The 15,165-nt window shown below is 37.3% G+C and overlaps 1 protein-coding gene across 1 annotated transcript in view; it reads left to right on the top strand.

Annotated features, from left to right (window-relative positions):
- Positions 1 to 15,165, top strand: part of LOC106876318 (sodium/glucose cotransporter 4) — a 151,037-nt gene that overhangs the window by 120,293 nt on the left and 15,579 nt on the right. The window contains exons 10-13 of the mRNA XM_089345776.1: positions 5,927 to 6,135; positions 7,765 to 7,900; positions 12,488 to 12,595; positions 14,512 to 14,662. Coding sequence (XP_089201902.1) covers positions 5,927 to 6,135; positions 7,765 to 7,900; positions 12,488 to 12,595; positions 14,512 to 14,662 — 604 coding nt within the window. The remainder of the gene's footprint in view (positions 1 to 5,926; positions 6,136 to 7,764; positions 7,901 to 12,487; positions 12,596 to 14,511; positions 14,663 to 15,165) is intronic.

The raw sequence follows: 15,165 nt of genomic DNA, 5'->3' as shown, positions 1-15,165 counted from the left end.
CTGAGGTTGATTCCATATTTTGCACTATGATTCTAAAATATAGTAATATATTATCATAGTTGCTAACTGCATATTTGTCTTTTTAAATATGTATTTTACTCTCTATTTTTTATCTTTTTTTTTATCTTTTGGTTTATTTTAGTTTCTATTTGTTTTAATTAAAAAATTTTTTATCTTTGTTTTTAAAAATGTTTTTAAACCTATTTTCTTAAATTCTTTTTCCTTTGAAATTTTATTTATATTAGTCTCTTGTGTTGAAGTTGTTGTTAAACATTATTATCTTAGGCTATCTTCCAGAAAATACGTTTTCAAAAAGTTATATTGTTTATATTATTAAATAGCTTATAACATCGCCTTTTTGATTGAGCTGTCTCACTTTCACAGTGAGCTGGCAGAATTGTTAGCATGCCTTCTTTTACATTCTGAGTTCAAATGTTGCTGAGGTTGACTTTGCCTTTCATCCTTTCAGGATCGATAAAATAAGTACCAGTTGAGTGCTAGGGGTCAATGTAATCGACTTACCCCTCCCCTAAAATTGCTGGCTTGTGCCAAAATCTGAAACCAGTATTATAAGCATGTCAGAGGCAGCAAGCTAACAAAATCGTTAGCATATCAGGCGAAATGCTTAGCGGCATTGCATCCGTCTGTACATTCTGAGTTCAAATTTCACTGAGGTTGACTTTGCCTTTCATCCTTTCAGGGTCTATAAAATAAGTGCTAGTTGAGTACTGGGGGTCAATGTAATCGACTTATCCCCCACCCTCCAAAAATTGCTGGCCTTGTGCCAAAATTTGAAATCAGTATCATTGCCATTGCTGTCATTGTTATTTTAATTGCTTATGTTTTCATGTTTGCATAAGTCAGATGGAATTCATTGAGGTGGTTTTCTAAGGCTGGACTCCCTTCCTGTTGCCAAACCTCTCTTGTTTCCAAGCAGGGTAATATTTCCGTCAGTGGACATGTTTTCATGGAAGATTAGAAATGAATACATGATGATGGTACTCATGTACAACTAACATGGGATGTCAGGGTGAGGAAGTACACATACACACCCAGACGATTACTGCTACTACTAGAACAATAACAACATTTGTCATGATGCTGATGAGTGATGCATTCATTTAAACTAATTAGGTTAGATGAGGTAAGACAAATTTATTTTCTAAAATATGCTATCTTAGAGCTTGTGTCCTTTAAATAATATTTAGAAGAAATATATCACTACTACCAGCATTCATCAGATGGGTTGTCATAGTCTAAATTAACTCTTATTTAGAATTACCACCTTCCTAAATGGGTTAAAGGACAATTGTCTTATTCATGTGTTTTAAATTTTGGCATTATTTCTCCAGTGGATGCCCTTTATAACACCAGCCCCTTTACAAGGCATTCTGAGTATGTTTTATCATGGTGCCAGCATTAAAGAAGTTGTTCTGTCCTCAGCAAGATTAAACTGCTCTTTTGAGTCTGCAGTGATTTTATTAGTTTAAGTCAGTGTTACCAAAAGGCTGTGAATAGAAAAGAGAGTGATGCCAGAAGGACTAGGTTGAGAGAAGTGAGTGAGGAGAAAAACAGTGACTGGAGTGTGAGAGTGGTAGAGGAAGAAGTTATGAAAGAGAGGTAGTGCTGGAGGAGAAACTGTAATAGCAATCATGCTTGCTCATCTGAGAGACCCAGTGATGTATGCTAACAGGTACAGATGATGACAAAAGTGAGTGATGGATGAGAGCAACAAATGATCTAGAGGAGCAACAGTGATGGCTTGCTGTAAAAAAAAAAGATGGTTGAGTATAATTAGATATGAATGTATTTAATGCTTTCCCTAAATTGTCACTCACTGATAACATTGTTCCAATGTATATATGAGGGTGGGCTGAAAGGTTCATAGGCTCACTATGGAGTTATGCTAGAGCTATGAAATCTTGCCTGCATTAATCTCAACTATTCTTATTAATAACTGCATTGTTTCTTTCTAAGTAAACTGACTGTTCAAAGAAGACTTGAAAAGTAACTAGTGGTGACTTCTTGAAAATGGACAAAATTTGGTATCATGGTGTTATCAAATATCTACAGAAAAAGGGTTTAGTCCCCAAGAACATTCATGCTGACATGTTAGCTACATTAGGGGATGACACCCCAGCTGTATCAAGAGTGCAAAAGTGGGCAGCTGAATTTAGGAGGTATAGGGAGAGTCATGCAAATGACTCAAGATCCTGATGTCCTGCAACTGCCGCCACTGAGGAAAATATTGTGTTCACCACATGGTGACAAATGACAAGTGATTAACTATAAATCAAATAGCCAATGTTGTTTTGTTAGCATATCCTGCAAAAGAGTTCAGAGTATTCTGCACAATGAACTTGGCATGACAAAGGTTTTTGTTTGGTGGATGTCACATCTTCTAACACCTGATCAAAAGTGCACCTGGCTGATCCCATCACAGGAAAAATCTGACATTGTTTGATGCAGATCCAGCTGGTTTCTTTGAATGTTTCCTACCCCAAGATAAGTGTTGGGTTCATCACTTTAAGTCAGAGACAATCCATGCAGTGGAAACACCCAACCTCACTTGCTCGAGAGAAGGCCTAGGTTGTTTCATCTGCAGGGAAGGTGATGGCTTCAGTTTTTTGGGATGCAAAAAGCATTGTGTTTATTGACTATCTTCAAAAGGCTACATCATCAATGGAAAGTACTATATTAACAGCCAGGAAAACTGACAAAAGGGGTTTTGTTTCATCAGGACAATCAATGCTCCAGCACACAAGTCCTTGGTTTCAATGGTTACTGAGCACGACTGTGGCTTTGAACTGGTTGATCAGCCTCCCTATTCTTCTTTTGCCCCATCTGACTATCATCAGTTCCTCAGTATGAATAAACACTTGGCTGGAAACCAGTATCACAGTGATGATGTCATGTCTGCTTTTAATAACTTTCTGACTAGTAGAATGAAAACTTCTTCACCAATGGAATCCAAGCACTGCAACACTGATGGAAGAAGTGTGTGGACTGCAAGGGGGACTATGTTGAAAAATGAACTTCATTTGGTCACATTCCATGAGAGTATCTTCATCAGCCAATGTAGTACTGAATTGCATATGTATTTAAGCGCTTCTGAAAAGTGAAATACCAAATTTCATATATTGAGTGCAATATTCAAGTGGTTCTGAATACAATGCAGTATATAATATTCAAATAGATCTGAATATATTACAGCTACCAATTTGCATTGCAAGAATTGGGAAAAAATAACATATATTCTTAATCCATATTATAACAGAGAGATTTATGGTACTATATATGTTTGTACAGTCTGATTGGTACTTTGAAATGACAGCAGAACCCAAGCCTGTCTAGTGGCAGTTATGAGTAATTGTTGTAAGTAAATCAAGTGTGACAAGTTGTAAAAGACATCCAGTATAATCTGAGCTGAGTAAGTTACGTCTATGCACACTGTGACCTGAGTGAAATTATGTACAAGGAAGAATATAAATGAGGATAAGAGAAAAAGCACAGAGAGCACAGCCTGTGTTCCTTATTGGAAATATTAAGAGAATATGATAGGTTTAATTTAGAATATAATAAATTTAACTTGACCAGACTTGTTAACAGGTAAAATACAGGTAGTAAACTCACACAATGCAAAAGCATGTATTGTGAATGCATGATGTAACTAAGAAAAGAGAATAGGACACCATGAATATGTGTACACACATGAATCAAATGCCAGCTGCATGTGGGCCTGCTGATTATGAATGATATGTTATGTAGAAGGTTGACCATTGTTATGCTATAAGGGTTATACACGTCACCATGTGGTCAACATAAAGTTTACAGGGTAAAAACTGTTAGTAGAATGAAATAGAAAAACAACTGTTGTGTCTATGCATTTAAAGTGCACTGGTGAATGTGTATAAAAAAGGAACATGAAAAAAAAGTGGCAGTGAGGACTCACTGGTGCTGGTGTCATGTAAAAGTACCTGTACCAGTTTCATGTAAAAGCACCTGTGCTGGTGCTATGCATGTGTCATGTCACATAAACGTGTTCGTGCCACTGCCACATAAAAGCACTCATGCCAATGTCACGAAAGAGTGCCTGTGCTGGCGCCATGTAAAAAGTGTCTAGTACAGTCTGTAAAGTGGTTGGCATTATGAAGAGTATACAGCCATAGAAACCATACCAAAACAGACAATTGAAACCTGGGCAGCTCTCCAACTGGCCATCTCCTGTCAAAGAGTCCAACGCTTGCCAGCATTGAAGCAGACATTAAATGATGATAATGTATATGCAGAAGAGTGTTTGTGTTCATGACAAAATTAAAGTGGGTGTGTGCACAAACAAAGCAAAAACTTAAATGCAAAACGAAAAAGCATGGAATGTTAACAATTGCTAAGAAAATGTTGCTGAAATGGAAAATCATATGGACATGCAAAATGTTTAGGGAGTGTTTATGGAATTCAAATTTACAAATGTCCATGTGGAAGTCAAGTGTAGAAAGCTGTACCTTTGAATGTGAGATGTGGGTTGTATGACTTCTTTCAAATCATTTTCCATGTTGGGCCTTCATATGTTTGACAGTGGGGTCCTTATAAGTGTGAAGCAATTGTTTTGTCACAGGACTTGATTGTGAAATTGTGGCAGTTACAGTGTGAGTGCATCTGGCTACACATTGGCCAACGTCACTGGTTGAAACATTCTGTATGTTGTAAGCTGCATATTTTTCTTAAGTGAAGCATTGTGTGTTGGAATCAGGGCTGTTTAGTTTGTTTTCCTCCACAGGTTCACCAATTTAACAAATAAAAGATAGGTCTAAAGAAAAATAAGAATAGTCTTAAGTTTTCCAATCACCCTCTGTTTTATTGCTAAAAGTTTGAAATGGAGTATGACAGTTCCAAGAAAAGAAGCAGAATTACATCAGAAAATTAAATTAATATGATCTGATTTGGTGAGCATGAGAGAGCAAAGGTTCTAGGAACCTAAGAGAGTATTTGAGAATGCTGTACTTGTATTTGTAATTTAGTTGGACAGTGAATGAATATCACTTCCTCTGCCATGGTTGATTTTTAAGTTAGTGGCAGTTTGGTTATTGGGTGTTGCAAACAGTTCATGTTAACAAATCTGGTTGCTTTACTTAACACATGACTGTGTGTCCTCCATTCTCAACTGTTTTCAATGAATTTGATGTGTAGTTGTTGGATGTCATTAGTTTTTTTGCACGACATCATCACTTAATTTGAAAAATTCTGCTTTTTTTTTGTTTTTTTGTTTTTTTTTGGTTGGTTCCATTAAAACCGTCCTAATTTAGAAACAAACAGTCCAGGTTCAAATTGAGGCAGAGACCTGATGCATGTATCATTTTAGTGAATGTCAAATGATGAAGATAATAATTTACGCATTTGTTTGGGGCCTCCTTTGACTTTTTATATCCAAGGGCTTTTTCTTCCCTATATTTACATGCTATTACTTATAGCTTTATATTTACTTCAACATCCAATTCCAAAAAAGATACTGGCAGTTTGCTGTGCTTAAAAAGACAACTCAAACTAAGGAAAAGCATGGTTGTTCTTGCATACAGATTCGTCCCTTGCAACCCTCTCCAGCTGAGCATCCCTAATCTTGTGAGCATGTAAGTGCTGGCGCCATATAAAAAAGTACCCATGCCAGTGCTGCATAAAAGCACCCAGTACACTTTGTAAAGTGGTTGGCATTAGTAAGGGCATCCAGCCATAGAAACCATGCTAAAACAGACATGGAGCCTGAACAGCCCTTCATCTGGTCAGCTCCTGTCAAAATGAATGTTAAATGATGATGGTGATGATATATAAAATATTTATTACACACATGTAAAGCTACAATTTCTTGTAGAAGATTAATTAGTTCAGAAATTGATTTGTATTGTAACTTTCCATAAAATGTTTTCTTGTTTAGGTTTCATTAAAGTTGGTGGCTATCATGCCATGGTAGAAAAGTACCCTCAAGCTATTCCTAACACAACTTTGATGGACAATACAACCAAATGTGGTTACCCAAGAGAAGATTATATGCATCTTTTCCATTCTTATGATGCAGATGATATTCCTGGACCTGGTGTTATAGGATTGACCATTAATTCTATTTGGTACTGGTGCTCTGATCAGGTAATAATTTTTTTTCTCTGGTTTAAAAATGTAAAATTATAATTTGTTTTAGACAGGAGTGGCTGTGTGGTAAGAATCTTGCTTCCCAACCACATGGTTCTGGGTTCAGTCCCACTGCATAGTACTTTGGGTACCTTTGAATTGAAGCATACTTTCATAATCTTCTATGTTTTGATTGATTTAATTTTGATTGATTTAGATTTAGAAAATTAGAATCTTCTTAATTTAGAAATAAGTGTTTGTAGTTATATCCAGCCGCATATTACACACACATCGAAAAATAAAGTATCCATTGGTGACTGGAGATGAAATTGTTTGAAATGTAATATAAATCTCTTGTCTTTTATCTTTTACTTGTTTCAGTCATTAGACTGCACCGTGTTGAAGAGTTTTTATTCAAACAAATCTACCCTAAAATTTTCTTTTAAAGCCTGGTACTTATTCTATCGGTCACTTTTGCTGAACCGCTAAGTTACAGGGATGTAAACACACCAACACTGGTTGTTAAATGCTGGTGAGAGGACAAACAGACACAAACGCACACACACACACACACACACACACACACATACATGACAAGCTTCTTTTAGTTTTCATCTACCAAATTCACTCAAGGCTTTGGTTGGCCTGGTTGCCCAAGGTACCATACAGTGGGACTAAACCTGGAACCACACACCCACGCCTGCACCTATGTAAATATTAGTTTTAAATTTTGGCACCAGGCCAGCAATTTCAGGCGATCAGGTAAGTCATCATCTAAAGTGATCATCATCATATACAGTTGTCGCCTGACTAGTACCTGTGCTGGTGGCACATAAAAAGCACCATTCGAGCATGGCCGATGCCTGTGCTGGTGGCATGTAAAAAGTACCATTCAAGTGTGATCAATGCCAGAGCTGCCTGACTGGCACCCATGCCAGTGGTATGTAAAAAGTACCATTTGGGCATGACCAATACCAGTGCCGCCTGACTGGCTCCTGTGCTGGTGGCACGTAAAAAGCACCCACTACACTCTCGGAGTGGTTGGTGTTAGGAAGGGCATCCAGCTGTAGAAACCTTGCCAAATCAGACTGGAGCCTGATGCAGCCTCCTGGTTTGCCAGTTCTCAGTCACACCATCCAACCCATGCCAGCATGGAAAATGGACGTTAAATGATGATGACTGTATGATAGTTCAAATCATATCATAAATTTATAGATAAAAGAAGTACTTTTAACATTCTGGAGAAAATTTCAGAAACAGACAAGGAGGTTATCCAACCTTGTGGTTAACTCAACAATAACAGTAACAACTTCATTTGTTTTCTCCCTCTTTTTTTTTTGTACTCCCCACTTCCTTTATTTTTAGCTTGCTAGAAGTAAAAGAAGTTTTACTTGCTAGCTTTTTCTGTCTTTATCTAAACACCAGTCTGTAAATCCTCTTCAAATTTCTTTAAATTTATTTCTATAAATTTTTCTTAGATTTCTCAGTATCCTTTCTCTGTATATACTTCCATTCATTACATCCTTTTCCTTACTTTCTCCCCATTTCCGTCTCATATTTTTATTTATCTTCACTCCTCAGTAGTTTATGATGTATATTTTTTACTTTCCTTAATTTAGATTTTATTTATATTATACTGTTTTCTAGGTCCTTGTTCAGAGAGCCCTTGCTGCTAAGAACTATGACCACAGCAAAGCAGCTACAGTATTTTGTGGATATCTCAAAATTTTACCATTATTTCTTCTCATTTTCCCTGGAATGATTTCTCGAATTTTATATAAAGGTATCTACAATTTTGTGATTCAAGATAGATTTAGAAATATTGAGCATTTATTTGAACAAGCCAGAGCAGTATCAACGTAGTTTGATTTTTCTGTGACATTAATCTTTTTTGTCTTTTGTTTCCATCTATTCTATTAAAAGAATCCTTGTTTCAGCTTTTTTGCCTGCTCCAGTTACCATTGTTTTCGTCTTGCATATCACTACACCTACCAAACATTTGCTCGATCACTTTGAAACAGAGAAAGCCACATGCCTTGGTGTTTAGCCTTACTCAATTTGAAAATTGGAGAAATACATTGATAAATATTCCAGACATAGATGTATTGTGTTTTTTTTTTATTACTTCCATTCTACAAATTCTTTAGCCAATATTGAAGATTAGCAACACATTACAAAAATTCTCTTCATTCACCCATTGGTAGATTACAAAATAAATGCTTGCATGCAATTATTCTGAAGTGCACACTTGCTTGCTCACCCAAGCACTTTGACTTACTCATTCAATGTTGTCTAAATTCAAATAAGAATCTAAATGATAAAGAAAGACTTGTGAATTTGTTGGTGACTAATTTTTATTTATTTTCAAAGAAAATTCCTAAAAATGTTATGCATGCATAAATGCATCATGAAAGATGAATTCATCAGATATACTTCAGTTATGGATTACAATTATTTTGTATTTTCATCATGTATTGGGTCATCCCATAAATAATGCAGTTTTTTTTATACTTCTTTTATTTTTAAAAATTAAGATAAATAAATCAGATAGCAGATTGTGGAAGATGTAGACAATGTTCCCTATGTAGGCAATGTAATGTGTGGTGATGGAAGCATAGTGATATGAAAGTAGGATTCATAATAGCAGGAACTAGCCAATGTGCTAAATTTGAACAACAAACACAAGCACTGAAATGAAGATTTGACTTTATAATTGTGCAATTGTTCTGTTAGCATTTCTGCTTAGCAGTGTAACATAGAAAATAACAGCAAAGGGGCCAATAAGTTGGATGCATTCCACCATAGATTCCCATAGAAAGTCCTCAAAGTTACCTGCAGAGACAGAAATGAAGAATAAGAAATTCTTCTGTAAAGCAAATCTGAATAGATGACATTGTGGGCTATGCCATTTTTGTCCAACAGGTCATATTTTAAACATGTTAAACTCAGCATTCATTGAGATGTTACTGAAAGAAGGAACATGGATAGAGGGCTGGTCTAAAGTGTACTTGTTGCCAAACATTCCAGGAACCTCAAGTGCATGAGGAACAATCAGCCTGGAGTAGAACAGCTGTCTGTGTCTCATAATGTAAGAAGTTCTAAGACTTATTTGTAATATGCATGTATATACACATGCACATATACATATATATGTGTGTGTGTATATATATAGATATATGCACACACCCCACACACACCTACATTGAAAGGTGTAGAAAATGGAGAACATATATCTGAACTATATATGATTCCAAGCCAATCTGAACATGTTATACATAACTCAAAAGCATAACACATATATACACATATTAATTTTTCTTCAGATCAGAGTACCTGTTGTAAGTCGTTGTCACAAGGAGAGAAGTGAAAAGGTTACTAATTTCAGTAGAATGGTGGATGGAAACGAAGATAGGTCAAGTGACCAATGAAATTCATTATCAGCAGGCAAACTACATTAGAGAGGGAAAAGCATGTTTAAGGAGGTCATTTTATTAAAGGAGAAAGGCTATAGGCATTGGGAGAAGTGGGTGGAGGAAGTGAGAACAAAGGTGAGATCTCTGAAAGCAAGGCAATAAAATTGGAATTCCAGTGCCAGCTGGTTGTTGTTGTTGCTGTTGCTGGTGGTGGTGGTGATGCAGCAGCAGCAGATAAAAGTTAAAACAAAAAAATAAGCATATATAGACACAGGAGTGGCTGTGTGGTAGGTAGCTTGCTTACCAACCACATGGTTCTGGGTTCAGTCCCACTGTGTGGTACCTTGGGCAAGTGTCTTCTATTATAGCCTCGGGCTGACCAAGGCCTTGTGGTAGACGGAGACTGAGAGAAGCCCGTCGTATATATGTGTATATATATGTGTGTGTGTATGTGTTTGTCCCCCCAACATTGCTTGACAACTGATGCTGGTGTGTTTACATCCCTGTAACTTAGCGGTTCAGCAAGGGAGACCGATAGAATAAGTACTGAGCTTCCAGGGAATAAGTCCTGAGGTCGATTTGCTCGACTAGAGGCGCTGCTCCAGCATGGTCGCAGTCAAATGACTGAAACAAGTAAAAGAGTAAAAAAGAGTAAATTAGCAATCTTCATTGTTAAATTGTGAGTTGTATAGTGGCAGTCATCTTATTAAATATTCATCTAATTTGATTTGGAATAAAGTGTATAACATATGTTGACAAAAAAAAAAACTTTGTTGATTGAGTATCATCTTCTGACATCTATTCAAGCTCTGTACATGATTGATGCTTACTAACTGCCTGTACCAAGATATCTTCAGATTGAACTACTCTTTCACTATATATATATGTATGTGTGTATATGTATATATATGTATATTATTTAAAACAGTTTGATACAGGGAATGGGAGTGGCAGGGTCCATGCAACTTGAAGTTTCGCAGGCCTCTAATAAAAGTCCGTCTGTTTCAGACTTTAGATTACCATATTGGCAATCCAAATTCTGAAAGGGACAGACTCCTGTTAGTGGCCTGTGAAACTTCAAGTTGTATGGATCTGTTTCAAACTGTTTTAGATAATACGTTTAACTCCTCTTACATGTGTTGAATGCCCTCTTTTTTCGTTTGTCCACTCACTCGTATAATTCTTTGACAACAAAGGACCTCTCCCACACAGTGAAAAACGGACTGTATGATGTCTGTGCAAACAGCAATGCTACATGGCAGTGAAACATGGGCTGTGACTGCTGATGACATGTGTAGGCTTGAAAGAAACGAAGCTAGTATGCTTCACTGGATATGCAATATCAGTGTGCATGTACGACAAAGTGTAAGCATCTTGAGAGAAGAGTTAGGCATAAGAGGCATCAGGTGTGGTGTGCAAGAGAGATGACTGTACTGGTATGGTCATGTACCATGGATGGATGAGGGCAGCTGTATAAAGAAGTGCCAATCTCTAACTGTGGAGGGAACCTATGATAGAAGTAGGCCCAGGAAGAGATGAGATGAGGTGGTAAAGCTTGAACTTCCAACATTGGGCCTCATGGAGGCAATGACTAGTGACCAAGACCTTTGGCGATATGCCATGTGTGAGAAGACCCGTCAAGCCAAGTGAAATCGTAATCATGGCCAATGCTGGTGTTACATAATTGGCACTTGTGCCGGTGGCATGTAAAAAGTACCATTTGAGTGCTGAGCTTCATGGAGGCAATGTGACTGATGCTGGTGTCATGTAACTGGCACCTGTGCCTGTGGTACATAAAAGCACCTATTACACTCTCAGAGTGGTTGGTGTTAGGAAGGGCATCCAGTTGTAGAAACCATATCAAATCAGACTGGAGTTTGGTGCAGCCCCTCAGCTTACCAGCTCTGATCAAACTTTCTAACCCATGCCAGCATGGTCAATGGACATTATATGATGATGATGCTACACACACGCATGCACACATGCACGCACGCACACATACACACACACAGAGCATGTGAGGGGTAAATTGTTGCCATTTTATACTTTTAATTTTGTGCATGTGGATTGTTTGATTTTGATTTTGTCAACTACACAGTATAGTAGTGTCAGTTGGGCAGCACCTTCTGCAGGAAAGACAGCGCCATGACACAATTCATTCTGCCAGAAATTTGGAAACAACATGCAGTCCTGCTTGGCATTCACGTCGAAAGCTCCAATATAAACATTTTAGAGTGTTTGGGTATCAATCTGAGGACATGTACCGAAAGAAATAAAAATCAAACATCCAGTCAACATCATGGTGTTTAGAGTGTTCACTAGTGACGTCGACGTTATGCCTCCATTCATCTTGCCACATGGCCTCAGACTCAACACAAAAGTCTACATCAAGTGCCTGGAGGGGGTAGTGCTGCCCTAGTCAAGAGGGTGGTTGCTGGAAGACACTATGTCTTGCAATAGGACTCTGCACCATGCTACACAAGCTGGAGAACCCAGTCATGACTGTGAGACAATTTCTGTAACCACATCATTCCTAACATCTGGCCAGCTAACTCCCCAGACTGCAACCCCCAGACTACAGTGTGTGGGGTATAGTTGAGCGAGAGACCAACAAAACTCCTTGTAACACCAAAGATGAACTGAAGGTAAGGATTATGGCAGCATTCACCAACTTAAACAAGGAGACTGTCCAGAAGAGTTGCAGGAAATTGCAAAGCTGTCTGGAGGCCGTGGTTGAAGCCAATTATGATTTTATTGACTAAATTTACTCTTTAGTATTCCAAGATATTTTTATGTAATTTTGGTAAATATATCTGTTAAACTGAGATGTCAGTGTTATTTTCATTTTTACATAATTTAGACTACAGTTTATTCACCGCATCATCGTCATTTAACGTCCGCTTTCCATGCATAGACAGTCATCTGTGTATAAACTGTGTTTTGTTTTCTCTTTATAGATACTGTTGGCTGTGCTGATCCAGAGGTTTGCATGAGTGTTTGTGGTAGTGAAACAGGTTGTAGCAATATTGCATACACCTCACTAATATTGGACCTGCTACCAGACGGTAATTAGCAAATATTCATTGAGATATTAACATAGTACTAGAGTTAGTACAAAATATTATTATATTTATTAAAATATACTTGATATTAAAAATTATATTTAAAACTACTGAATTTTCTGGTATATAAATGAAATTTTTTAGACCAAAATTTATAGCTAAAAAAGTGTAGATTGACTTTTTGGAGGACTAAGAATTCCATGTGAAATGCAGCACGATTTGGAAAGATAGTGATGATGTTTGAATGTTTTACACTATATGCTTACACAATATACTATGTTGATTTGTATACCAGAAAATATTGTATATAAAATATTTTTTTAAATTGTTCATTCCCATTTATTATATCCCTCTTCTCATTTTCTGATATCTACTTATGTGTTTTTAACTGTATACTACTAACTTAAAGCAATTGCTGTGGGGATTCCTGGAGATAAGTTCCAGTCTTGTCAAGATGGTGATATGGTTTCAATTCTTGGTCGAAGTCAGTTTCACTTATCTGACATTACTAATGCTCTTAGGAAACAATTAAAAAATTATATTTCTTTCATTTTCCTTCCACTAAATTGAAGAATATTTGTTGCTTTCATCCATCCATTTTCTCTGCCCACTATTTCTGAGAGGGTCGTGGGTGTAGAGTCCCAATGCACCACTTCTATAGGGTCCATTCAGATGCAAATGACTCCCAAGCATGACCAACTCAGACTATAGATATTATCCAACCATCTCATTCTTGGTCTACCCATAGGTACTCTACTGGTTGGTTCAGCTTGAAGAATCCATTTTGTGATTCTTTCTTATGATATTTTAATCATATCTCTGTAGTACCGGAGCTGTGACTTCTCAGTGCATAGAGGTAGTGGCTCAACCTGGAGACTCCCTCATCTCCAAGCTATGCCTCCTATCAAGTAACATTACACCAGAGATCCTTCAGAGGAATCCCATTTTGGCCACTTGTATTCACAATTCTTTTGGTCTTTACTCAACTTTCACAACCATAGATAAGGATTGGCATGAAAAACTGAATGAAAGATAATGAATTTACCTTTTTTTACCAATCTCTCTTCTTCTGAGGATTGAATGCTGGAGTTGGCACATTACTATGTTGGTATCTGCAATTCTGGCATCAAATTCAACCTATGTGTCTTAGTAGTCCTAATTAAAACTAGCCTGCTTCTCTCCAAAAACCACACAAGAAGAAAATCCACCTGCATGCTAATGTTATTGTATGTCAGTTTTGTGGTGCTAAAAATTGGTGAGCTGGTAGAATCATTTACATGCTTAGCAGCATTTCATCCATCTTTACATTCTGATTCCTAATTCTGCTGAGGTTGACTTAGCCTTTCATCCTTTCAGGAGAGGTCAATAAAATAACTACCATATGAGTATGGGTAGGGGGGGGGGTGTCGATGTAATTGACTTACCCCTCCCCCGAAATTGCTGGCCTTGTGCCAAAATTTGAAATCAATTTTGTAGTGCTATCATAATTTGGATTGATTGGTATTGCTGCCCTGTATTATTCTAGAACAATTGTGACTTCAGTGTTTTGGTTATGCGATCCGAGTTCGAGTCTCGGTAGAAACTCCAAGAATAATTAAAGGCGGTGCTCCAGCATGGCCGCAGTCAAATGGCTGAAACAAATAAAAGACTAAAGACAATGCAATGCCACTGACTTTCTGATTGATACCTCATACACTCCATCTTTCACATCCTCAAGTATGTGTAAAAGGAGGGAAGAGAAATAGAGTTAGATTAGTTATATCAATGTTGTAATTCATATAGATGTTGAGTTGATAAGTGTTTAGATATAATTTGCCTCATAGCCTGTTTATCTAATAGGAGCTATTTAAAAAAAAAAAAAAAAAAAAAATTCTAAAACATATTTTCATTTCTAAGAGAATATTCTATCTTTATTTCAGGTTTACGAGGTTTGATGCTGGCCAGTATGGTTTCAGCCCTTATCACATCACTTACCTCTATTTTCAACAGTTCAAGTACGATATTTGCGCTGGATATTTGGTCGTTCTTCCGCAAAAAAGTTTCTGATATCGAAATGATTATTGTTGGACGGTAAGACATTTCTATGCATTTTTCCAGAGGGCCCACTCTGTAATATTATCATTTAATGTTTATGTTCCATGCTGGCATGGGCTGGTGGTTTGACAGGATCCGATGGGCTCAAGGACTGCATCATGTTTCAGTGTCTCTTTTAGCATGGTTTCTACATCGGGATGCCCTTCCTTATGCCAGCCGTTTTACTGTTTGTACTAAGTGCTGTTTTCATACCACTGGCACTAGTGAGGTTGCCATTCTGCTCACAAGGCTACAAAAACCTTGGCGTGGGTGGAGGGTGGGGACAGCATTTATGCAAAGAGATTAGGGTATAGAGTATGAGAGGAGGGAGGAGCAAGCTGTTTTGTAGAGGAAGTACATAGTTACTTGCCTTTAGAAAAGAGAGTGAGTATGAGTTGTTGGAGCTGAAAGTCTAGGTATCTCCTCAGGGTATGAAGTGAGTAGAAGTGTGTTGAGGCAGGGGGGACTACAATGCAAAAATATATTGTTTGATGTCTTTC

The sequence above is a fragment of the Octopus bimaculoides genome, chromosome 2 (assembly GCF_046866305.1).
Source record: "Octopus bimaculoides isolate indiv1 chromosome 2, ASM4686630v1, whole genome shotgun sequence".
Classification (NCBI taxonomy): Eukaryota; Metazoa; Mollusca; class Cephalopoda; order Octopoda; family Octopodidae; genus Octopus; species Octopus bimaculoides.
This window is presented reverse-complemented; position numbering and strand designations above follow the sequence as displayed.